This window comes from Blastocystis sp. subtype 4 (genome assembly GCF_000743755.1).
Source record: "Blastocystis sp. subtype 4 strain WR1 chromosome Unknown seqid_0117, whole genome shotgun sequence".
NCBI classification, from domain to species: Eukaryota; class Bigyra; order Opalinata; family Blastocystidae; genus Blastocystis; species Blastocystis sp. subtype 4.
The window spans coordinates 1-24,479 of NW_014569430.1; the positions used below are offsets into that span (position 1 = coordinate 1).

Consider the following 24,479-nt stretch of genomic DNA (forward strand, 5'->3'; position numbering starts at 1 on the left):
ACCATCAGCAAGCAAGAGAGTAGCGAGGGCACAGACAACCTCGTCGTGTTCAGCAGGAGCAACAAAAGCCATTCGTAGCCTAGTTATTTGTGGGAACAATAGAATTTGGGGTCTTGATACTAATGGGACCTTCATCAATATAACCACCTTTAATCCCTATTTTGAACAGCTATCAATCTTCCTATTTTGATCCTATTACATTATTTTCATTATTTCAACAAAAAGGATTAGTTTACTAGAAGAATATCCTTAATCCTTTGTACAACTTCATTTACGGGAGGTAGTCCACCTTTTCCAACATCACCACAGGCAAGAACCTTTTCTACAGGCTCGATGACTTGGACACCCCAACTTTTCAGTGTGGCCAACTGCTGACTTGTGAGCGGGTGGTTATACATCTCAGTATTCATACAAGGAGCGACCTATGATAATAAACAGCACAGAAGGAGTACAAGAATTGGTTTTACCAGTCCCCATGCTCGAAATGTACTTAGAAGAAGATTATCACAAAGACCAACCGTCATTTTGGCTAGAGTGTTGGCAGTAAGAGGAATAATGGCAAGAAGATCATTATGCTTACGTAACTACAATAGATACTTGACGAATCAAATACATCAACATGAAGAACGGGATCCTTTTTCACTGATTTGTAATTGTCCCATTCATCATGATCTGTGTAGACTGGGATGTTGAGGGCTAGGTATTCTTCATAGATTTGTGGATTATATCTACGAATAGCAGTAATGGATGAATTTAACTCTTTTGAAATGTTAAGGAAGTGAAGAGACGGTTGCGTAGCGATAATACTAACTTCAGCAAATTCATGCAGTTTGACACATAGTTCAGGTATCTACAGATTAGCAAAAACAAATTCACATACTTTGACGGTAGCTACACTTCCTGTGATTCCTAGAACGACTCTAGGTCTATTCGTCGTAGAACTCATAAGTGTATTGATTCTAGAAAGATTGTTAGGAAAAGAAACAAGGCAAAACAGATTGTCTACTCAGGAAGCGAGGAGTAAGCAACAGTCTTTTCGGAAAGAAGAGGACTCAACTGAGAATAAAGGCAATACAACTGGATAAAGAAATGAACAATAAGGAGACCCAAGCGAATCACAATACTGAAGTGATTAATAAACGGAACCACGTAGGCCACTAAATATGAAAGACCAAATAGACTACTTACAACCATGAGTGAAATGAAGAATCAGTAATATCCTCAATGATGTAGCACTACTGTATTTCATCCCCATAACAGCATTTGTTCCCTTGTTAAACCCAACCAAGATGATTACAAGAAGAAGGGTGTCGATGATGTAGAAGAAGAAATATCCCCACCGTGGTAACAGCGTTCCAGGGACAACTTCTCGTGAGAAAAGCCACACAAGACCAATGACTCCCGAAACAAGACATTTCACGATGGCCGATTTACAGAAGATCTTCTTCGAAATAGGCTGTAGGAAGGTGTGGACATAATATACAGTAGCAGAAATGCACATAACCATGGGTTTAGCAAGGAAGAGGATGATGGTGATTATTCCCATGCAATAGAAATACAATCCTCCGAACGACTCGTTTAGCTGTTCTCTTATCGCTAAGAACACGTTACTCAACTCCCAGATGTAGTAGTATCCAAACCAATGGGTTGGAAGGAAGTAGGAACGATGACCTAAGGTGTATCGGTAGCTAATTGAGTAGACAGGCATTGACGGATCATTGAGAGAACTGCAACTATACAGATCCCAATTGAACTTCTCGTACCACATCATCGAAGGAAAATTGACAAAATTCATATAACGACGTAGATTGGAGCTATACATAAGCAAATTGAGGTAAAAATACTCATTCTTTTCGGCATCGCCCATTTCAAAAAGTGGACTTGCTTGGGATAATTCATAGAGTTCCGTAGAGTAATACCCATACCGATTGAAATAGCGATATTGTTCTGCAGTAGCTCTTGATCCAAGACAATCCGCAAAGATATTTTTCGTTTCTTCATGACCAGGGGTAATCACAATCATATCATTGGAATAGAGCTAAACATGAGAGAACAACAGAGAGTAAACAAGAGGCTGTTCATCCTTCAAGCAAAGGTAAGAACACTCAAACAACGGATCCAGATTGTGCGTGAAGATTGTGTAATAATCCACGAAAATGACTCGTTTATATGTAGTCAGATCCCAGAGGGCGAGAATATTCATCGTTTTCTGCAGATCCGCCTTCACTGTTCTCTGGAGATAGGGATTAGGCAACTGCACAATATTCACCTTCATTCCATCCCTCTCCAAGGTCTGGATGTCACTCTTAGGTGTTGTATCAAGAGTTAGTACAATAAATTCGGCTTTGGACTTGATGGTGGTAAATGACTTATACATTGTCCGAATCCCAACAAAATCTGATCTTGATAGTTTTCCATTCGGATAGTAGATAGTTACGAATGCATAACGGTCATCTGCTGCCATCGTCACTGGAATTGAAACCAGCAATAGAAGAAGAACAATTCTATGCGTAACCAACCTAAATTGGCGAAGTACACTGATATCATGTTCGTTTATCTCCTTTGGAAGAATGATGTGAACAAACACAACAATACTGATACTCCCAAACATTCATTAAATGATTATAAAAAGAACAACTTGCTGCCACTCCATTTTTCACTTCATCTTCTGTTACATACACATAATCGACTCCATAAGCTAAGGATTCGCCACCTTGCTTTAAGTACTTCACTTCTTCTGTCTCAGCAGAACTCATCACAATAAAGCCAGCACGCATTGCTGCGAGAAGCAATTCATCTCTGGTTGCTGAGGACGAATGATCCACACCATTAGACCGATCCAAGAAGTAGTTGCAGTTATGTTTGTATTTTATTCTCCAGATTCCGGCATTGTTCTTCACATCATAGTCATGAACGGCATGTTGCAAAGCACGCTTATCAAACACACGGACATGACCATCATAACTCCCCACTGTGATGTAATCACTTCTATACTTGTTCCAACACATGGATGTAACTCCCGCTTCTGCTTCACGATTCACAGTCACTGGTTGCACATAGGTATCTACAATTCGCACGTCCCACTGTTTCAGTAAGCCATCATCTCCACCACTAAACAAACAATTCTTGTCACTCGGATCAAATGAAGTGATCCACACCTCAGCAGGAGTGTGAACGTAGGGAAGTGTATGAGCTTTCCACTTGTGCAGAACAGAAAGAGAGGCCTCTCGAGAACCACAAATGGACATTTCACCATTGGAAAGTGAAACTGCAATCAATGGATCTGGATCGGCTATCATTTGATTGCTCCAGTCTACACTGAGACAAATCGTCGACTCTGAATCGATAAGCAGTCGTTCTTTCTCCTTCCACTGATTACCTATTGTTGTAGAAAGATCCAGTGACAACAAAGAGAGAGTTCCATCTGAAAGAGCAACTGCTAATGAATGGTTGTCGCCTACTTTCTCTGGATTGAATTTCATATCTAGAACTCCAGGAACATCAATTTTGGATAATGTTTGAATAGATTTATCGACTTTCTACGACTTACATCCCAATTTCACTCCCTACACTCAACTGATGTAATGTAATGCTTCCATGCCGTGTTCTTGTAGTTTCATCCAGTTGATATGTTCCGGATAAGAAGTAACCTGTGCATTCACTCTCACCATGTTGTAATACCACTATAACTATTTGGAATTGCTTCAACGGAATCAGCGAAAATAGTTGTGTCGTATTCAAAGAGAGTGGAATGACTCATAAGAAACAATGTGGAAAAGATGCTACAAAAGATTAATTACAATGAAAATCAAACTCGAAGCCATTCACATTGATAATCCTATCGCGATATTCATCAATGTTTGCTGCTGTGAGTTTGATCAAAGAACGTCTAGTTAATTTCTACACATTATTCTAAGATCATTTCACTAACTTTCTTTGTGAACGGGCATGTGTTCTTAGGATTTCGATTCAACACTTTCATCCATGAGTCATATCTCACTATCAATCCTTTTATTCAATTTCCTACCCCATAACGTGTCCATAAGGTGATATTGCAGGTTTTACAACTGGCATAACAGTCATTGGGTCAATGAAATCCTATCCATTATGTTCCTATCCAATCATTACAGGTAATACATTCTCTTCCTCTTCTTCTTCCACGTGCAAATTCATATCATCAAGTTCCTCACTGTCATCAGAAGAGAATCTCTTGCGTTTTGAATTCTTACGTACCAATGTACTGTTTCCTCGCTTATCACGGAACTTAAACACAAGTTTTCCATTACTATCAAAAGTATAATTCTCATCCTTAATCTCTCCTTCCTTAATCAGTTGACGGTAAAAGTTACTGCACTGATATCCAACACGTCCAGGGATATTCATTGAAAAGATACCCCACTAATGATAACACTTCCTATCAAACACATACTTGGTAATCAACACCCTTCTCACGCACAAGTTTAAGAAACAATGATTTGTCTTTAGAACTCCACTTTCCTGTTGCTTGAGGCTCACCAGGATCATTGAAGCGATAGTAGTACTGATTGGGGTTCTTCTCTCTGTTCCTGAAGGCCTTGATTCGAGCTTCACTCCAGCCTAGCTGCCGAAGTGTCTCGGCTTTGATCTTCTGAGACGTTCCTCCTGAGAGAGCTCGAAACAAATCTGCTTCTTCTATTCCTTATCACTTCCATCGAATCAAACTGGTAAGCATAGACTTTGATAGACGAGAACGCTTTGAAGAAGTGCTGGAATCTGACCCATCGTACTCCGATGAACTCGATTCATCTGCCGAAGTCTCTTTATGATTCCGCTTCCCAGACCTGCGTTTCTTGGCAGATGAAACCACAGACTCTGTCTGAGATGACGGAGTGGAAAGGTCTGTTGTCGCTTCTGTTTTAGAGCTATCTTCCCTCGAGAAAAGCTTATCTGTATCAGTCTCCTTGAGAGGAGACTGCGGTGCCTTTTCTTCAGAAGAATGAGTTTGTACACTAGCAAGCTGTTTTTCAGGTCCATGTATAACACTTACCATAATAAGGGCATCGTCAAGGCACAAACGAGGCACTTTTCGATCTGTTCTGGCTACTCTGTGTCGGCTACATCGCTCAGAGGAACTGTAGCTATCACTGTCATTTGTGTCCTGATGGTCCGAATAATCGGATGACACGTGATGGATATGAACTTTCAATTCCCAGTTGTCACTATCGTCCGAGTTAACAATATCCTCTGGCTCGTAAGAGAGAGCATCCCGAAGTTCTTGACGTTTATCTACGTACTACAGCTCAGATTTGAGAGAATTGAACAAACCATAATCGTATCCATGTCCAGAGGAGCCTCTCCAGAAGACATAGCGATTACAGTAGCCTTATACTCGGCATCCTCCAGAAGACGCTTGATCGCCAGTAACTATCTTGTTAGCCACATGAACCGTCTCCTACTTCGTTATCATGACAGGAATCAATAGCTAACTGAGCAGTTTTGGCGTCGATGTCTGGGAGATGTTTTTGCACATCAAGGATCTACGTGTATGAAACAAGGAACATGTGGCCATACCTTACGATTCTTTTGATTGCTATTATATACACGAAATTGTTCTTGATACAAATGCAATCTCTCTTCAGCAATTCGCTACAATATCGTCAGCAAATAGTTCGAGGACAAAAACCATACCAAATACCCTACTTTCTGTTCTTCCGACATCCCAACCATGAACTCGTTATTCTCAAAGTCCTCAAACTCACTCACCAGATTGGAACAAGAATCTTCTTCACCCACCATAAGTTATTCTCGGTTTTTGAATTGTTTTTTAGAACAAGTTGCCGCCGTTTTTCGCACCAAAGTCTTAGATTTTGATTTCTTTCCCCTTAATTGATTTCAACGGATTCGGTGAAAAAATCTGAGAAGAAAGAAATGAGGACGAATTGAATGGTCTTGTAAATCCACATTGTTTCACAGAGTTGGATGAAGATATGAGAAAATGAGGGTTTCAGATTTTTCTGCAATCACAACTATTCAAATCTTCATCGTCTCTATTCTAGTTTTATTATGTCTGTTTCAAAGATCCAAGAATTATATGCAAAAGGGTAAACTTAAAATAAGAAGACAAAATCGTAGAATCTCTCCATGGCTCGAAAATCATCTGAAGAAGACAAAGAACCGGTCCCTTATACCAATATATAAGGAGTATCTAAACGATTCTTTCAATCTCTATGGACTCGAGCCAAACGGGGTTTCTTTAGCATCCGTTATGGATATTATCACAGGAAAGCAAATCTTTGACGGTATTTACTATTTGTGAAGATGATAGACAGAAGACGATTTTGAAGGTACAGACTTAGATCGTGAGACGGAAATAATCTATTCATTAATTCACCAGCGATTTCTCACAACCGAGATAGGGATGAAGCTAATTGTTTTCCTCTTTAAAATCGATAACTTGTAGTACGATCGTTATATTTACGGATATTATGGAACATGTCCCTGTTATCGATGTCAACATGCTCGACTCCTTCCTACAGGATTATCGAATTCCTATGGAGTTGAAAGTCTAAAATTGTATTGTCCATGCTGTAGAGAAGTTTATTCTACGAACCCGCCGTATGATCGTCATTTCATCCTCTCTCCATTATATATAGAGCTTGATGGTGCTAGTTTCGGTACAACATTCTGTCATCTATTTTTCCTTACACACCCGTTGTTGGTCGCACAACCGGAACCCATGTACCAACCGACCATCTTTGGATATCGTATTCATCCTTCAAGGTAAGAGTGATCTGTATTTGTCAGTGATAGCCCCTATTATCAGCTATCAGAAAAGCAGAAGAAACGGCTTGATAAAAGATATCTTGTTTGTTGTCAAACAATTGGTCCAGTTCCTTTTGAAGCTGAAGTGATGGATCAGGAAACCAAGTATAGAGAGTTGTGTGAGAAGATGGAAATCCTTCTTTCGGCTCCGAAGAGGGATTATGACGAGATTAAGACAACTGCTGGAGGATTCTTGTCAATTCATAAATCTTTTCCATCCCATCTCCGATTTAAGATATGGGAGGTTCTTTTAGATGTAGCAGATCGTGTATGTGTTATTTGCAAAAACTGATTGTTAGACGGAACCTGATTATGAACTGATGACAAAAACCCAAGCTGTAACGATTGAATGTATTGATAAATGGTAGCGGTTCAGTAATGATCATGTTCTTACTCTGGATGTGGATCGTTCGTTCAATATGGTCGAGGAACCTAAGAAAACCGAGCTCCGTAACCAACTTACAACCATCATCTCTACCTATTGTGCTAAATATGGAGTGTCCTATTGGCAAGGGATGCACGACATGGTTGCAGTGATGCTACTCATGGATCCTCAGCCTCCGATGGACCGGATTTTCCTCCTATTCTCCATGTTTCTTCAGACATTTCTTCCCTATGTTTTTGATGACCGTGATTGTCTCTTTCTAAAACATCTCTTTGAAATGATCCGTCTTCTTCTACAGTATCACGATCCCCGTCGTTGTATTCTCCTTTCCTAATCTCTAGAATTAGCGCTTCATCTTCAGAAACATCACATCATTCCAGCTATTTATTCTCCCTCATGGCTATTAACCCTCTTCTCTCATGATATCTCTCAGCCTCTTTTGCTATCTATTTGGGACCAATACATATTTTACAAGAACCCTGCAACACACGTTTTTACCATTCTTGCTCATCTCATCTCCAATGAGGCTCGTATTTTGGCATATCCTTCAAGCGAGCTTTTGGAACTAATGACACATCTTCCTTTTGAGAATGACGCTGTCGATCATGTGTTTGAGGATCACGATGAAGAGATTGTCCATATTGAACGGGAACGGAAATGTGATGAAACTATCATTACAGATGTAGTTTTGGAAGGAATTAAGCTGATGCAGCGAACTCCTCCTGGATTCGTCCATCGTCTCAATGACATTTTGAATGATCGAGTTACAGTATCTTTGGAGTCTTTAGAAGCCTATGGGAATACTCCATGCTTATTGGCCACTCCCGTTGAAATATATACATTTTTGCTTCGTGGAATTGAGAGAAATACGAATTGTTTACATTATCTGATTCTGGACACACGTAGCTATGCATCCTTCAAACATCGGCATCTTACTCAATCCAAGAATGTATCAAAACAAACATTACTGAATTTAGAGAAAATTGATATGGTTGTTCGGAAATCTCGTTCTCATGATTATCATATTGTAATTTTGGATAATGGAGGAGAGATTCGAACTGAGGGAGATGTTTGTGGTCAATTAGTTGATATGTTGTTAAGACGAGGATGCAGATACATTAGTAAAGTAGTAGGAGGATTTGATCGTGTGTTTAAGTTCATTGAAATGGAAGAGAATTCATATAGACCAGATCTAGTTACAGAAGAGAAAGGAATTGTGCAACGTATGGACATTGTGCCTGAATAACGTCTAGAAGGCGAAGAAGAGACATGGGAGCGCCCGAATGAATTAGTTCCTGTTCACCAACGAAAGGGAACGATTAAGATGATTGATGGGAAGCAATGTCTTCAATATGAAAATTGGTTATCAAATCCTCTGGTAAAGTCGTTTGTCTGTAAGAAAGTGACAAAAGTGGTAAAAGATGGAAAGGAGTCGTTTGTGTCCAGTTCAGAGAAGACTATGGTGCTTACGACCTCCTTCTTGTTTGTAATAGATATTGCTCATTGTTCGGAGAAAGGATATGCGATTATCGAGAGTCGATATAACTATTCTTCAGTGGAATCGGTGCGAGCAGGTGAAAGTTGGAGATAGTAATCATTTGTAGCTGGAAAGGAGTATATCTACATGGTCGTATCTTCAGCTCAAAATGGACAGAAGAAGAAACTGTTGTACTATGTCTCGATGCGTGATACATGTCTTGAGGAACTTCAACGGCGTATTCAGTGATTTTGTGTAGTTTTGTTTGTTCAGTAATTAAGTAGCTTCAGTAACTCCCCTTAGATTTATAGTCGGAGTTATTTCGTATGTCAGCAGAAACACTTTTGAAGCTAGGAGGCACCCAAAACAAGGCGTGGGTGGAGTGTAGGGTGTTATCGTTTGTTTGAACTGTAAAGCATCTGGAAAGTCCGTTGGAATGAAGTTAATGAAAAGAATGGGATGGAAGGAAGGCGAGGGACTTGGAAAGGATGGTGATGGTCAACAGACTCATATCCATATTAAACGTCGTACCGATAATCAAGGTACTCCATTATAATGGATGAATAAGCTGTAGGTTTGGGTTTGTCTGATAACGAGGTAAACAAGACTTTTATTTCGACAATTGGGAACTTCAACGATGTTTTGCAGAGTCTGAATAAGGAACATTCGGGTAATGATGGACTATCAAAATCACTCTTAGATGTGATTAAAAAGATGAAAAAACGTGAAAGAAAGTTGAAAAAGAAGGAGGAAAAGCGGAAGGAGGGAAAGCAGGAAGAAAAGAAAGAAAAGAAACACCACAAACCGAAAGTCGCTCATAAGTAGGATTATCACGTTGTTATTTTCTCCGTAGATATCAGAAAGTTTTACGGAACAAAACGGTAAGTACTTATTCAACCGAAGATCTGAATGCCATTCTGGGCATCTCTCCCATCGAAGAGGATAGTTCTTGTTAGAAAACAGTGTTTACTAAACAGACGAGTCACTATCACTCTCTACATAGAACCGACGACGATTGGGATTTCGCCCGAGATCGAAATCACTATCGCCATCCTCCGACACATCCTCAGCAGCGTCTTCACTAGGATTTTCAACCGTATCTTCCTCAGGTTCTTCAGGTTTGGACTTGGTTTCTGACCAGACTTCCGGCCTAAGAATGATCCGACATCATCCATACATACCAAAGTCCTTCTTTTTTAATGTGATTGATCTGATCCTTCATCAAAATGTGTTGGATCATCGCCTCCACACCATTCTGTTTCCCAGAAGCGGTTGTGAATTGTCCTTCTGACCCCGAAACAATCACATAGTCGCCCCTTTTCATCCAAATCAACTTATTGAACTTGGTTGGAAGAATGGCCAAAGACTTAGTACCATTAGCCAATTCGATCTTCAGGTGAACCAACAAGAACAAGCATCTACTTCAAACATATTACCACCTCGAGAACCGATGATCCGAGCAATAAACTCTCCTTCTTCTGGAATCGGATACTCATCCAAAACAGCCGATGTGACACCTTTACGATACGATGTTTTTCGCTTCTGGAAGGACATTCTTGCTGGGTTATGATGTGAATTACCCCTTATATAGCTATTGTAAGAAGGACTTTTGTAGCATGTTTGCCCGAGAGGTCCAAGGGGTCAGGTTTAGGTCCTGATGTGTTCAGTCACTCGAGGGTTCAAACCCCTCAGCATGCATTTTTCCTTTTCTCTAGAATGCTAAGACATTCTGTTTCCACTTCTCTCCGTCGTTTTAGCACTGTTACACCTGTTCTGTTAGATAGTATCAGTGGATTGCAAAAGGAGATCAGACAACATGGAGACTATTATTCGTGGTATAGTTGTGGTCCTACAGTCTATGATTCTTCGCATGTGGGACATGCAAGAACGTATATGGAGATTGATCTTCTTCAGCGCATTTTAAGTACACAGTTTGGTATCAACATTTATTCTGCTATGGGTATTACTACAATTGACGACAAGATTCTTCGCAAGTCGAAAGAGACAAATGTAGCATGGAAAGAAATTGCTGCAAAGTATGAAGGGGAGTTCTTTGATGATATGCGCCGTTTGAATGTGATGAAACCCATGTCTGTGATTCGAGTCGACGAGAATATTCCTGAGATTTGTGACTTCATTAAAGTCCTCGTTGATAAGGATATTGCCTACGTCACTCCATCCGGTGTCTACTTTGACACACAATCTCCTCATTATTCCTATTCAAAGCTAGTTCCTCCTGTAGTTGATGCAGACACGCAGAGTCGTCTAGTTCCTGATATCGCAAAGCGACATCCCCATGACTTTGCCTTGTGGAAGAAGTATCCAGATACGGTTGTAGGTGGAATGTCGACCACATGGCCCTCACCTTGGGGTTCCGGTTTGCCTGGTTGGCATATAGAGTGTTCGACTAATTGTCAAGTGCTGTTCGGAAGTACATTAGATGTAAGAACGAATGATGATTATAAATCAATAGATGCACACTGGTGGGATTGACTTGCGTTTCCCACATCACTGTAATGAGATTGCGCAATGTGAAGCGTATAATGGATCAAAGTGGTGTAATCACATGCTCCACATTGGACATATGTGAGATTGGATGATTTGATTGATCATAGATACATCGAAGGTCGGAAGATGTCCAAATCGCTTAAGAATTTCATCACAATTTCGGAAATGCTAAAAGATTATTCAGGAGACGATTTCCGTATGTTCTGCATGATGAATCATTATGATGCGCGAATTCAGTTGGATGACAACGGTTTGCAGAGAGCCCAACAGATATGGACAAATCTAAAAAATGTAGTCAACAAAATGATTGGTAAATCATAGTCTATTCGTTTGCTTCAGAATGAACTGGCAAAAACAGACTCAAATTCTGATACTATATCACATCAAACCGTAAATGAATGGGTGCGACAGCTTGGGTTGATGAAGACAGAAATCACCTCTTTTTTTGCCAACGATATGAATACATATCAAGTAGTGATGACTCTCCAGAAGAGTCTCCAGTTTGCTACCGAAAGGCTTCTGAAGGACCGTCACTCGGTTCCTCCTCAGCCGGCTTCGGCACTTCTGACATATGTGTGTGGTTTGTTGCGAGATCTTGGGTTCACAGAGTTGGAGCAAAAGCAGCAGAGTGATTTTTCAGGAATGGTGGATGAGTTGTGTCGCTTCCGAAGTGGGGTGAGACAGAGTTGTATTCAAGAGAACAATTCTCGGATCCGCGAGGATGTGTTGAAATTGTGCGACGACTTGCGAATAAAGGTAAGGGAGGTGAAAGAGTGTTGATCGAGTAGATGTCCGAAGAACACTCAGTTTCGATTATAGACGGCAGTCCATCTGTCTTGTGGGTTCCTGGAAAACTCCAAACAAAGAAACCAGTGTCGAAGTCGAAACCAGTGTTAACTCCGGACATTCCGCCAGAAGTTATGTTTAGAAAGAGTGGCGAGTATTCAGAGTTTGATTCAAATGGGATTCCCACTCATGACAAGAATGGCAAACCGCTTTCAGCAACCAAGCTCAAGAAGTTACACAAACAATATGAAACCCATAAGGCAATTCACCAGAAATGGCTTAGTCAGAAACATACATAATTATTTGTTTGTTGCTATCATTCCTTGTTCAGTTGCAGATTATTTCTTCTGCTTGTTTGAATAGTATTGGAAAAAACTGATTAGAGAATGCTCATATTCTGTTTTCTATTGTTCCTTGTTGACTATTGCGATGCATTTACGAATGAATACTTGAATACATCCAGTATTGGATCACAGATGCAAAAGTTTGTGGTTTCGTTCAACTCTTTGAATCTCACCGATATTTCGTCTTTTAGTCAGTCTGTTGGGAAAAGCACAAATGGAAGACCCATCACTGCTTATTGTTTTGGTCGTTGTGATCCATCCTTTCCTTCAGTACTTCTATTCATATCAAATGATTCATAGTTATTAATTTTCGGTGGAATTCATGGAAGGGAGGGTTTATCAGTGATGGCTTGTGTCGAGTTCATAGCCTTTCTCTACAAACAGTTAATCTTAATGGATATTGAGTCGTTATATCTGCTTCGTTCTCGGGCTCTTTGGGTGATTCCTTCGCTTAATCCTGACACCTATGATGCCAATATCAAGATGGCTTCTTCTAAGTCTCCACCTGTATTTGGGCTCAATCGCAAGAATCAGCGCCATAGTTGTAATCCTAAGGAAAAGAAGCTGTCCTTTTTGTTTTATGTTCTTATGTATAGCCAGTACGATGAAGATGGAGTAGATTTGAATCGTAACTTCCCTATCTGTTTTGATATTGATGAGAAAGGAAGTAGTAGTCGTGGCTGTAGTGAGGATTATCGTGTATCTCTTTGTATGTCATTTTAGTATAGGGACCATATCCACTTTCAGAACCTGAAACCCAAGCGCTAGATTCTTTTGTGAAATCGAGGAATCACTCTATTTTCTTAGCTTTGAGTCTTCATGGATACGGTCGATCGATACTTCATCCATACTCCTGTCAGAAACAAGCATTATCTCTCAATGCTTCTATCCTCACTGTTTTTGATTATACTATTCGCGAATTTCTTCAGGGAATTCATTACAAATACACTACAGGTCAATCTTGGAAAGTTCCAGGTTTGTATTCCGTGAATGGTGAAGCAGTTGACTACTTATATTACCAATATTCAATTCCTTCCTTTTCAGTAGAGGTGATTCAATTAAGATGACTTCATTCTAGTTACCTCCAGCCTACCCCCAACTTCGAGAAGTCAATGGTTTTTGGCCTTCGATCTCCTCACTACGAAGTGAATGCAATCAGCTCTTGTTTAATTCACTCAAATCGACTGGTTGTAATGTGCAACTGGCTGGTCGTTTCTTAGAGGTTCTTTTGCATTCCATGTGTGATGATTAGAATCGCGGATTTGGAGTTTGTCACAATTTGAGTGTTGAAATAGGAAACAGACAGTATTCTATTCAGCGTCTTCTTTGTTTGATTATCTCTTCATACTTATATTTAGCTTATGAACGTGCTGATATTCATCTAGTACATCATGAAAGAGTTGAAGTGAAGATGGATTCTATTCTTGTATTTGATTGGAATGAGCACAGTTGTACATATGATCGTCGTTTTAGGAAGTCAATACGACCAACAGTCGTTGTTGAGGAGATTTCCCAGGTTCCAGTGATCATGAAGATGTATTCCATGAGAATGACGTTGAGTATTCAAGCTATCGAATTTATTACTGCTTTTGTGTTATATATGTTGTATCTCTTATTGCATGCTTGTTATGTAGAGTGACAATCTTTTGTGTCTTATTTTGTTATTGCCTTTATCTTCACTCTTCTGTTTGTTGAACAATCAGATTGTAAATGACTAATTATCAACCTCGTTGAGTTCCTTGATAATGCTATCGTAGTACTTCATAGCAACTGCTTCATCACACAACGTATCATATTCCTCTTTGTATCAGTTCCCTGCTCCAATCTTACTCTTACAAAGACTACAACGGAATGCATCTTCATGTTTCTTAAAGGATGCTTCCACTTGCTTGCGAAGCGCAGATTTCTCTTCTTTAGACTTTGCATTGCTGAGTTGCTCACGAATCTCCATAACTTCCATCAGCATTTCCATAGGAACTTTATAGTTTTTGTCCTCACCCAGAACATCAGTTCCAGTCAGTAATTTCACCTAAGAATGAGTGGAAACAAGCATAACGACCAGATACGCTGCACGAGTGATTGGATTCTTCAGTTTGTTGTGTGCAATATTTAGTGTGCTAGAGACACTAGCTGAAACTGCTTTCTCTTCCTTATCTTCATCATCCACGTAATACTCTTACCTCTGACTTTGTTGAGTATAAATCGGGATGAAGCACCTTTTGCAGGTTTCGGAAGTTCAACTCCAGCTTGTTCAAATTAAGGTCATAAGTCTCGGGTCTATCCTTTAGCTAACAAGTTCCTTTCATACACTCCAAACAGTTGAAAATAGTTGCATCCTCCTTCTTCAACAGAATAGACAGGTTGGATTTTGTGGCATTCAGGACAGAATCGTTCATTACAATTGGTATTGTGATGGCAATTCCAGCATTGACTGTGTTCTACGCATTACCATAAGAACAAAGCGTTACTAGTACAATCACGACACTGAGCCATTTTACATGTCGTTGCAAAGGTTCTCAGTGAAAATACGGTTGAAGGTACTGCATAACGAGGAACCACCGTAGTTGTTTTCAGAGTACATCCAACAACTCGGAAAATAGGATTAGATAAGCGGTACATTCTTAAACGAAAGAATGACTGAGAGGTGTTGTTGTGGCAACTCTTTTTCTATCGATGGGATTGACAAACTGTAGTTGATTATGGCATCCTATTACATAGAAAGTGACAGGATGATAAAGAGTAAAAGAACCGTGATTATGTAAAAGGACTATTTTCTCGTTGTGAAATGAATCATTGTTGTTGGTACTTGTTTAGTGTGGTATTTTTGGCATGTGTAGGTGATAGAAATATTGAATTACGTATAGACTTTATTCCTGGCAATTCAGGGTCAGTTTGCTAGTATTCTGTTATTTCAATGTATAACAAATAGTTTCTACAAGTAGAGAGGACACTGATTTATTCTCTGTTCGCAATGTGGGAAGAAGCGTTTTACCAAGTGATTTGCGTATGAATGTGAATTTGAAACTGTCTAATGTGAATCTTTATACTTCTGTACCTGTAGGTTTGATTATGTGGAATGAAAAGTAGAGTGTAGTTTCAGTATTGGAGGACAAAAACCAATCGTTTGACAAGTTATCCTTTCATAGCTCTTCGTCCATTGTTCCAAAGCAGGATTCTTCATCAGTTTTGGAGAAGAGTCTTCCAGTTGCTACAAATGGGTCACATCTATCTAAGCCAAATGAAGTGGAGGCAACACATGTTACTCTCCTCCCTGAACGTGAAGAGGACGTCAGTGAGGAGAAGGAGAAGGATGTTATCAAGGTGACAAAGGAGGAGGAGCTGAAGAGGGTGAAGGAAGAAGTGAAGAACCAAGAAATGGAAGAAGAAGTGAAGGAAGAAGTGAAGAACCAAGAAGTGAAGGATCAAGGAGTGGAGGAAGAAGTGAAGGATCAAGGAGTGAAGGAAGTAAAGGAAGAAGTAAAGGACCAAGAAGCGAAGGACCAAGAAGTGGAGGAAGTAGTGAAGGATCAAGGAGTGAAGGAAGAAGTGAAGGAAGAAGCGAAGGAAGAAGTGAAGGAAGTGGAAGAAGAAGTGAAGGAAGAAGTGAAGGAAGAAGAAGTGAAGGAAGAAGTGAAGGAAGAAGAAGTGAAGGAAGTAAAGGAAGTGGAGGAAGTGAAGGATCAAGGAGTGAAGGAAGAAGTGAAGGAAGTGGAAGAAGAAGTGAAGGAAGAAGTGAAGGAAGAAGAAGTGAAGGAAGTGAAGGAAGTAAAGGAAGTGGAGGAAGTGAAGGATCAAGGAGTGAAGGAAGAAGTGAAGGAAGAAGTGAAGGATCAAGGAGTGAAGGAAGAAGTGAAGGAAGTGGAAGAAGAAGTGAAGGACCAAGAAGTGGAGGAAGTGAAGGAAGTGAAGGAAGTGAAGGAAGTGAAGGAAGTGAAGGATCAAGGAGTGAAGGAAGAAGTGAAGGAAGTGGAAGAAGAAGCGAAGGACCAAGAAGTAAAGGAAGACAATGAGAAGGAAGAGGTAAAGGAGGAGAAGGATGGTGAGCAAAAGAACGAGAATAACGAGAAGCAAATGAAGGAGGAACCACAGCCTTCTCTTCGTCCTGCTGTGAAGTTGGAGGAAGGAAAAGAGGTAGAAGAAAAGGCAAAAATACAGAGAAGAGAAATGGAGAGACTTCAGAAAAATGAAAAGAAGGAGGATGCAGCCAAGTTTGTAGTATCCGTTAATACGACTCTCCTTCAAGTACAAGAATCATCTCAATTCACATATCCTTCGAGTGCCACTCATTATTCATTAGTTATGGTGTTTTCAACAGATTCACCAGTATGTCTTATGATCTATATCTTATTGTAGATTGTTGATGTTACATTCCACAATACACTTCGCTCTCTTCAATTATTAGAAAATTACACGAATTTTAAGGCAATTGTCTTTACCAATTCATCCGTGGTTTGGAATGCTACAAGACGACATCATATTTTCACTCAAGATGTCATTCCACGAAATGAATTCGGAGTACCTTTGATTCGAGAGATGTTCCTCTTTGCAAAACGCAGATTTTCGGCAGATTTCTACGGATACGCAAATAGTGGCATTTTGTTGAATCCAGGAATTCTCAAGCAATTGAAAGTCGTTTTGAAGGCAATAAATGTTAAAGAATTGCCCAAACAAGTTGAATTAGCAGCTCGTGCTCGAAGTGCTCATGTGGGGCTGAAGACGGTGAAGTATGTTGATGTACAAACGTATGCAAAGAGTCTCCGAGGGTTGAATAAGCGAAGCAGTGTGAAGAACCAAATCAATGCTGTAGGGAAGAGATCAATGATTGAATGTAGGATGTGTTAATCTTCTCAAGATGGTTCCCCTTCATCGCTATTCCAGATGTAGTCGTCGGTCGGAAGTATTTGGATTTGTATTTGATGAATCTGGCCACATCCAATAATATCCCTCTTATCAATCTTTCTGATTCTTGTTAACTCATTTGGTGGTTTTTATTGTAGTTGTGAATATCCAACAAGGATTTGGAACCAATCAGAAGAAACTCCAATTATCTGTAGAAGATGCTAAATGGAACAAGAAATATTTAGGAAAAGCATCTTCTGAGGTTCTAAATGAGGCTAAGTTGAAAATCTGTCCTGACTTGCTTCTTGCTCGTCAGTGTCGCAAACAGTAATCCTGTTTATTTACAAACATCTGAATTAATCTCTTTCATTAATGGCTGTCAAGTAACGGTCCACAGTCTCATCATCAACCACCCGATACTTGCCTCCCTTTTCTATAACACCAACTTCAATATCCTTTGGAGCTACGTCTACAGACAACACGTTCTGGAACACTTGAAGCGCCAGCTTGATCACTTCCTCATTGTCATCAAGAAGAGGCTCTTGACCAATCTTCTTTTCCAGATAGTTTATTGCTTCTTGTGATTTTGGACCTGCTGCAACACCCTATAGATTATCCTTCGTCAAAACAACCACTCTGTAACTCCAGCAATTGCCAGCAGGATCAATTCTATATACCTTGCTTCCATCCTCTTCATCAATACTAAAAGTAAGTCCAAAATAAAGAGAAATACCCGAAAAGAACCATCACACAACCAAGAACTCTCATTTCAGCGCGTTGTGTATACAATTGACACTTATCAGCTACTTTTCTTGCCAATACACTGATCGGTATCTCATATCCATACTTCGCTTTATATTCAATAGCCTTTTCACGGGCTCGATTTACCTGAGTTACACAATCTGCCTGAAGTCCAGTCATTACACACCCCACATGATCGGTAATTCTGTAGAGATTTGTTACACTTCTTATATCGATTGTGTTGTCCGTAATCTTCTTTTGAGATATCGCAACTGCAATGTTAGTTCCTTTCATTCCCACAATCAGTTGTCCAAATGACTTCACGGCATTGAACGCATATTCAATCTGATAGAGACGACCTTCAGGGGAGAAAACAGTAATATTACGATCGTATCCAGAGCTTCGACGGTCCATTTACAAAAAGTGAAGATGTCAACTCTCCTTCCGCTAAAACTCTTTCATCCCCGTGATTTTATCTCAAGTCATAAAGGAAATAGCCAATTGTTTAATATGTGCCACCTGGGAGTTTAGACAGTCATATACTGACTGCAAGAGTGGATACAGAAACTGTGACATCATCGATAACGATTCTCTCAATAAATAGTTTAAAATGCAACACAAAGAATACTAAATCAATCTTCTAGGACTTTGGACTTCTTCACAACTCCTGCTTCTTCAGATACTGTGTCACTGTTTATGCAACTAGATAAGTATGATCCAACTTCTTCTTTCATGTTCTATAGTTCATTCACCCAAATCCAAGATGCACCTCAACAGCAGAACACAAATAATACATATCTCCTTCGTGTAATAATGGCAACGGTTCAGTATCTGTTTGGAGTGCTTTCTGTGGAATACCCTTCTTTCTCATTTCCTCTGCTGTTCTTGTTGATTCAAACTGAGTTTCTCCATATTTCTTTACTACAACATGAATCGAGTACTCCATTGATTTGTTATGGGTGATGGGTCGTGGACAGAAAGTACTACAGTGTTAATTTTCTTGTAATTGAAAGCTTTCCACAGCTAAGAAGATTAAATCGTATGGATCCCAGAACCTTCTTCCTTCTCAGAAACAACTACCTGACCAGGGTGGTGACAAATCGAAGAAGAAACGAGTAACAAAAATAAAATCGTAGAATTGAATACTTGATGGTCATCAATAGAACTACTCAACCTGCAACAAATACCTTACAGAAGAAGAATACAGCTCTGTTTACAATGGGTCCTGTAGCTACACTAGACGGTGGATTGCTTCAGGGTTTCAGTCTTTGTCCCAGTAGTCGCTTAATATGTTCATATAATGATGATGGAGTGATTAGTGTAATCGGAATCCTAGTTCTAGTAACAACTAGTTTTGGGATCCATCAATGCGGCTCATTTCATCATTAAGAAGGAATCTTCCCATAACTTCGATATTACTTTTTGTAAGTGTCTTAGTTTGCTTTTACAATAGCCAAAACATCTAATAGTTGCTGAGTTATCTTCTCCAAATGAGTGTGAACTGAAGTCCATCAATCTGCAAACAGGGATCACTCGATTCATCTATGTTGGAACTTTGTTCTTTCTTTCCCATAGAAATTCTCTTCTGCAATCCAATTTCTCTTTTATTGCAAACCCTACATGGATGGATTCGTGACTATCGACTCCATTGGTATGATGCATTTCTTTGCTCGCGAAGGGAATGGATGGAAGATGGTTCTACAACGCTCTCTTGGATGTGCTGTTACAATGGCTGCGCTTAACGAGTCTGGAACAATAGTGTTTATTGGGAATGAAAGCGAAGTGGTCAAAGTTGTCAATTTAGCCTCAGGCGAAGTCACGGAAGTGACTACCAATTGTCAACGTGCACTTGTGAGAGTTGATCTTTTGTCTAATATGCAGTCACTCGTACCGTTTGAATTAGGAGATCAAGAAATGCTAGTTGTGACTTCTTCCTCTTCTATCAGTGTGATTGATGTGAAGATGAATAAGCGGTTACGCATAACAATGGAAGTAGGAATAGCAGACCCAGTTAATAGCTAGGAGGGTCAACAATTTTTCTATAGTTCAGTTTTGCGACTTCAGAGTGGTTTGATGGTTCTTATTGTATCATCAAAAGCTCATAGCGTAGAAAGGATGAGAAATATACTAATGAATAGATGAGTACTGTTACCTTCTATTCGTTACCAGTTCTGAAACGAATTGCTTTTGTAGTAAACCGAGACAATCAGTGTGCAAATCTTATTGTGGATTTATCTCCTCTTCGGCACAATCCTATCATACTCATTACTTATCAAAGTAATCAACTTCGCCTAATTCAGTTCAATTCTAATTCCTATGTTTGTTCATTAACACACATTCACAACTATCCTATGAATATACAGGTAACATAATATGTTGATTGTCAATGAATACCATAGGCTCTAATGGAGTTCGATAAATGTTATTCTTCTCCCTTCTAACCACTATCGGATTGTTAGTAAAGAGAATACTTTGAACATTATCTGCACTAGTAAGGTCACATTGTTTCATCTCGCCTGAATAGATCAGATTGTTATCTAACAACAATGAAAACGATCGTACACCACGAGAAGGAGTCTTTCGGTAATTCCAAAACTAGTCCTGATTTGCTTCAATCATATCTACTTTGATACAACCAATTACAATTGGTCTTCTAAACAATAAAAACATACTATTGGTGATTCCTGCTCGTTCCTGAGCAGATCCCCGATAACATAGAGGAGCCAACCAACAATCACGACTATTACGAGATTCTGAAGGTTGGAAGAGTTTATCTACAGTACGAGTATCTCGCTTCTCTGAGTTTCGTGTTAAACCATTTAGGGAGGATGGAAATGCAAATACCTACCAAAATCAGGAATCACAAAAATACTCATTACTTTGCTCACATCAATGGGAATCATGTCTCCATCGGGAGAAAGAATCTGAATTCGTTCCAATCCGAGAAAGGATGGATCTCCCCATGTTGATACAAATTGAATTTTCAGGATCGACCCACAAGGATGAAGAGGGCACAAAAAGTCTTGTTCTGGAAGAGGACAACTCATTGGATAGGAAAACGATGATGGTTGAATAAGATTAGATCGAAGAGTCTCAGGTGCTGTTAGCGAAATGATTTGTGAATAGTCAAATAGATCTACTCCTGGTGCTTTATGAAGAAATATGAGATCACTCTATCACTTAGAGAACAAATGAACCATTACTCCAACGATCTCACCATTTATCTGAATACGAATATACTTGGTACCACGATAACACTCTAATGAACTCTTGTTATAATTGAAGATTCGTAATCCATATATCCGACGAGGTCGCAACCATGATAACTATTATTAATAACCACGGGAATCACTCACATGTATTATAGGAGTTTCATTTCTATAATATAGAGGAACTAACCACATAGATGAAGAAGAAGTGGACAAATTCTCCTTGAAAAATAGGTTTTCCAATTTTCGAACATCTTCTGTCCATCCTAACGAGGCCAAATCGCGTGGGAAAGCAGCAAATTGGGTTTCGTATGGTGTAACTATCATTCCATGTTCATCAATCACTTCTATTCCTGTTAAACCAATATACTCAGATTGACCCCATGGTTCTATTAACTGAATCGTAATTTCTGATGTCATAATATATGGAAGGGGAGTTTCATTCAAAGGGAGTTTCAGATGTGAATAAACTGGTTCGGTATCATTTTGTTCTGAATGTGAATAATTCATACTCTTGCAGAGGCGAGGTCGTAATCCTTCTTCAATAGATGACTTCCTATTCATATCATCAATAGAATAGGAATTCTGAAAATACCGACTATTTTGAGTTTCAAATGGAATTGCCGAACGTGGAATGGGACTGGATTGATGAGAATAGGAACGAGGATGAGTGCGTGAATCTGAAAGTGATTTGAACTCATTAGGAGGAGGAGTACGATTGGCAGAACTAGAATAAAGAGAAATGACAAAGTCTACGATCCGTGGAGTAATCGATAGAACTGATGCTGTTGACGAGATCGTTCATATGTCTGTTTCCGCGGGGATACAGCTGAAGCAAATAATTCATTTGATAAGAACCGACGAAACACATTTTGATCTGTGTGAAATAGAATGATCGTTTGGATGATCTATATCAAAGAATAATATTAACTGAACATTCCCGTGATTAAGATAGCCATGAAAGATAGGAGTTTTATCTTCAAGAACTTCAATAGATCGAACTCCAATGTCCATTGCATTCACAATTTCTGGATTTTCAATTATCATATATGAGAGAACTCGAGATGGAGAGAATACAAATTGAACATTGAATGGAGAGTCTTCTGATGAATTATAGTGCTCTCAATCAATCTACGTAACGAGTAGTCGATACTCCACATTCGTTCTCCTCGTAACATTGCATAAAAACGGTCTTGTTGATCCAGAGGCAATGGAGGAAACGAGAGGACTGTGACGGTAGCTGGCTCTATTGGTACTGCCATTCCATTCTCATCAAAAAACTGAATCTCTACGATAAATGGATTCCAAAAATAACCACTATTTAGACCAAATGTCCAACTACTATCCCATGAAGACTCGATAATGACATTAACACATCCAATAGGATGTGGAGGAATTATAACCTCAGCAGTTGAAGGATCCTAGATAAGACTTGATCACTAACCATACATCAGAGAAGGAGACGTCGGTTCCAGGCACATAGAGATCGAATTCAGGTGATGATGAATTGAGAGAGAGATGTGGATGAATACCCGAAGATTCATTGGAGACAAGGATGCCTAACACATAAGAATGAGACCACAGATATACTGGAATCAGAGTCTGCTATATGACTGTGGCGGAATACTCGAGATTCGTTCTCTTCACGTGGTAAAGCCAGATTCATTGATCGATCTATCATTCCATCGCGAGGATTGGAAGAGTCCACCCATCGCGTACCTAAGGAATGACGACTCCAAAGTGCAGCTCCTTGACGAGTTCGACTTCCAGTCTCAGTAGCTTCGACAATGGACACTTCAGGAGAGAAGTCCATACGATGAGAACGATGATGCGATATTTCATAACTCCGCCGTAAGAATTCCCTCTCTTGTTCTGCAGAAGTATGGTCTATCGAAACAGGAAGTGACTTACGATAGACGCGATAAGATGGAGAGGAACTGGGAGAACCCACCATAACTCTAGAACTATTGCGTCGAAGTGAACTGTGATGACGAAGAGACCGTTGAGGGAGCGAGTCACTAACATGGGAATGGAGAGATGGGCCCTTTGGAGTCATGCAGTAACAGAGATAAGCAGAGATCTATGAATGAGAAAAGATGAGAAATGCAACCTCATTCCAGTCAATATTGCCACTTGTTGACATAAACACCATCTGAGACAAATGATGCCGTTGTTGAGGATTGAGATGCATTAGCATATGATAGCAATTCTGAAAATGAAACGAAAATAACGAAAAGCACCCTAAAAGTAGAACTATACTGAGAGAGATCTAATCATGAGAGATGCTACCATCGTCTACCAGGAACCTTTGAATCCATAGAGACATCCTATTGGTGAGGGAAAGAAAGAAAACGAACGTCAATAACATAGAGCAGCGACAGCAGTTCAAGAATATTCATACTATGAAGCATTTTTGCTAAGTCCTGTTGTGGGAAATCTAGACATTGGGTGACGAGACAGTGAGAACCATCATTTTTAGGAATTGTTGAACTTATGCTGGAATAGTGAATAAAAAACCAAATAACATACCTAGAACGAGAAATAGCACGAACACTGTTCTGACAATGCGAGTTAGACAGTTCCTTGTTGTCTATTCATCGTAACAAATTACTGAATTCCTACGTCTCTGCATATTCGATGGGAACGAAGGATTTGCACAACAGAGAAACAAGAAATGAGATCCAAAAACACTTGTTTTTTTGGATACATAAGTATTTCATATTTTGATATCCTCTCCTTTTCGACGAATCCAATGCAACCATCATATGGCTGGATGCTATCATCGGAAAACTTACAGGAATCAAGAAAAGTATGTATTGTTATCATGATGTTATGAATAGACATCAGAAACGACTCCTCTATCTGTTTCATCACAATATTCAGCTTCTACAGCGTATAATTCACCACAAACTACAAATCTGCCCTCTTCAGCCGTAAGTTGTATTATCACTTATTGATTGATTAGGCGTTTCCAAGTCCAGCGTACCCTAGAAGTATGGTTGATAATCGTAGGGTAATGGTTCCAAATTCGGTTCAAGTTCCATCAGGATCAGTTCCAACCACTACTCAATCACATTCAGCTGAACCATCTGTTGCAGACGTGGATCCTCTAATAGTATCGATGCCTAGAACAACTTCAATCTCTTCAGATCTGCAAACCCAAGAACCTACAAATATCCCTTCTTCGGGAGTTCCAGTTTCAAATGAGCAGATACCGGAAGAATCTACTCGAGAGGAACCAAAGCTGCGTCACTTCTATGTAGTAGATCCTTCTACTCCAAAGCCGGATAATCCAAACCAATTTGTGGATCCTGAAGTCGTTTTGGTTGAATGCTGTAAGTCGTAGACTGGAGAGCGCTGGATTCGTTGTCAAAATCCTTTCTGTGGTA

At 39.7% G+C, this 24,479-nt stretch overlaps 12 protein-coding genes across 12 annotated transcripts; 6 read left to right on the forward strand and 6 right to left on the reverse strand.

The window, feature by feature from the left end:
• Window positions 1–227: 227 nt before the first annotated feature.
• Window positions 228–946, reverse strand: JH06_1954 (phosphopantothenoylcysteine decarboxylase; the record flags this gene model as incomplete). Its single annotated transcript, XM_014672035.1, has 4 exons — window positions 228–422; window positions 468–584; window positions 614–850; window positions 881–946. 4 exons carry the CDS (start codon window positions 944–946, stop codon window positions 228–230), a joined length of 615 nt encoding a protein of 204 aa, XP_014527521.1.
• A 56-nt stretch (window positions 947–1,002) lies between these two features.
• JH06_1955 (wd40 repeat containing protein) lies at window positions 1,003–5,775 on the reverse strand (the record flags this gene model as incomplete). Its single annotated transcript, XM_014672036.1, has 17 exons — window positions 1,003–1,157; window positions 1,192–1,814; window positions 1,845–2,038; window positions 2,069–2,557; window positions 2,610–3,539; window positions 3,571–3,650; window positions 3,682–3,782; window positions 3,815–3,900; window positions 3,932–3,995; window positions 4,028–4,098; window positions 4,129–4,398; window positions 4,430–4,671; window positions 4,702–5,272; window positions 5,305–5,403; window positions 5,436–5,516; window positions 5,551–5,625; window positions 5,680–5,775. The coding sequence occupies 17 exons, from the start codon at window positions 5,773–5,775 to the stop codon at window positions 1,003–1,005; spliced, it is 4,227 nt and encodes a 1,408-aa protein (XP_014527522.1).
• A 940-nt stretch (window positions 5,776–6,715) lies between these two features.
• On the forward strand, window positions 6,716–8,912 carry JH06_1956 (hypothetical protein; the record flags this gene model as incomplete). Its single annotated transcript, XM_014672037.1, has 7 exons — window positions 6,716–6,759; window positions 6,790–7,069; window positions 7,101–7,139; window positions 7,170–7,500; window positions 7,528–8,409; window positions 8,440–8,760; window positions 8,791–8,912. The coding sequence occupies 7 exons, from the start codon at window positions 6,716–6,718 to the stop codon at window positions 8,910–8,912; spliced, it is 2,019 nt and encodes a 672-aa protein (XP_014527523.1).
• A 205-nt stretch (window positions 8,913–9,117) lies between these two features.
• JH06_1957 (hypothetical protein) lies at window positions 9,118–9,619 on the forward strand (the record flags this gene model as incomplete). The annotated part of the gene is made up of 3 exons (XM_014672038.1): window positions 9,118–9,205; window positions 9,238–9,484; window positions 9,517–9,619. 3 exons carry the CDS (start codon window positions 9,118–9,120, stop codon window positions 9,617–9,619), a joined length of 438 nt encoding a protein of 145 aa, XP_014527524.1.
• A 13-nt stretch (window positions 9,620–9,632) lies between these two features.
• Window positions 9,633–10,217, reverse strand: JH06_1958 (hypothetical protein; the record flags this gene model as incomplete). The annotated part of the gene is given in 4 exon segments (XM_014672039.1): window positions 9,633–9,813; window positions 9,845–9,979; window positions 9,998–10,081; window positions 10,093–10,217. The coding sequence occupies 4 exon segments, from the start codon at window positions 10,215–10,217 to the stop codon at window positions 9,633–9,635; spliced, it is 525 nt and encodes a 174-aa protein (XP_014527525.1).
• Window positions 10,218–10,379: 162 nt separating this feature from the next.
• On the forward strand, window positions 10,380–12,256 carry JH06_1959 (cysteine-tRNA synthetase; the record flags this gene model as incomplete). Its single annotated transcript, XM_014672040.1, has 5 exons — window positions 10,380–11,105; window positions 11,137–11,249; window positions 11,279–11,462; window positions 11,493–11,927; window positions 11,960–12,256. The coding sequence occupies 5 exons, from the start codon at window positions 10,380–10,382 to the stop codon at window positions 12,254–12,256; spliced, it is 1,755 nt and encodes a 584-aa protein (XP_014527526.1).
• A 438-nt stretch (window positions 12,257–12,694) lies between these two features.
• JH06_1960 (hypothetical protein) lies at window positions 12,695–13,553 on the forward strand (the record flags this gene model as incomplete). The annotated part of the gene is made up of 3 exons (XM_014672041.1): window positions 12,695–13,000; window positions 13,030–13,344; window positions 13,380–13,553. The coding sequence occupies 3 exons, from the start codon at window positions 12,695–12,697 to the stop codon at window positions 13,551–13,553; spliced, it is 795 nt and encodes a 264-aa protein (XP_014527527.1).
• A 462-nt stretch (window positions 13,554–14,015) lies between these two features.
• Window positions 14,016–14,920, reverse strand: JH06_1961 (FE-S protein assembly co-chaperone; the record flags this gene model as incomplete). Its single annotated transcript, XM_014672042.1, has 6 exons — window positions 14,016–14,101; window positions 14,132–14,330; window positions 14,358–14,450; window positions 14,482–14,578; window positions 14,610–14,739; window positions 14,770–14,920. 6 exons carry the CDS (start codon window positions 14,918–14,920, stop codon window positions 14,016–14,018), a joined length of 756 nt encoding a protein of 251 aa, XP_014527528.1.
• A 166-nt stretch (window positions 14,921–15,086) lies between these two features.
• On the forward strand, window positions 15,087–17,471 carry JH06_1962 (glycosyl transferase; the record flags this gene model as incomplete). Its single annotated transcript, XM_014672043.1, has 7 exons — window positions 15,087–15,134; window positions 15,166–15,199; window positions 15,231–15,358; window positions 15,389–16,624; window positions 16,655–17,104; window positions 17,134–17,269; window positions 17,299–17,471. The coding sequence occupies 7 exons, from the start codon at window positions 15,087–15,089 to the stop codon at window positions 17,469–17,471; spliced, it is 2,205 nt and encodes a 734-aa protein (XP_014527529.1).
• Window positions 17,472–17,496: 25 nt separating this feature from the next.
• On the reverse strand, window positions 17,497–18,295 carry JH06_1963 (proteasome subunit alpha type-6; the record flags this gene model as incomplete). Its single annotated transcript, XM_014672044.1, has 3 exons — window positions 17,497–17,745; window positions 17,773–17,842; window positions 17,874–18,295. 3 exons carry the CDS (start codon window positions 18,293–18,295, stop codon window positions 17,497–17,499), a joined length of 741 nt encoding a protein of 246 aa, XP_014527530.1.
• A 1,206-nt stretch (window positions 18,296–19,501) lies between these two features.
• On the forward strand, window positions 19,502–20,322 carry JH06_1964 (hypothetical protein; the record flags this gene model as incomplete). The annotated part of the gene is made up of 5 exons (XM_014672045.1): window positions 19,502–19,732; window positions 19,763–19,873; window positions 19,904–19,987; window positions 20,020–20,244; window positions 20,281–20,322. 5 exons carry the CDS (start codon window positions 19,502–19,504, stop codon window positions 20,320–20,322), a joined length of 693 nt encoding a protein of 230 aa, XP_014527531.1.
• Window positions 20,323–20,476: 154 nt separating this feature from the next.
• On the reverse strand, window positions 20,477–23,501 carry JH06_1965 (hypothetical protein; the record flags this gene model as incomplete). The annotated part of the gene is made up of 15 exons (XM_014672046.1): window positions 20,477–20,725; window positions 20,761–21,054; window positions 21,085–21,207; window positions 21,238–21,646; window positions 21,686–21,817; window positions 21,847–21,998; window positions 22,027–22,193; window positions 22,226–22,378; window positions 22,406–22,511; window positions 22,540–22,649; window positions 22,681–23,170; window positions 23,201–23,299; window positions 23,331–23,359; window positions 23,390–23,417; window positions 23,448–23,501. The coding sequence occupies 15 exons, from the start codon at window positions 23,499–23,501 to the stop codon at window positions 20,477–20,479; spliced, it is 2,595 nt and encodes an 864-aa protein (XP_014527532.1).
• Between the last annotated feature and the right edge of the window lie 978 nt (window positions 23,502–24,479).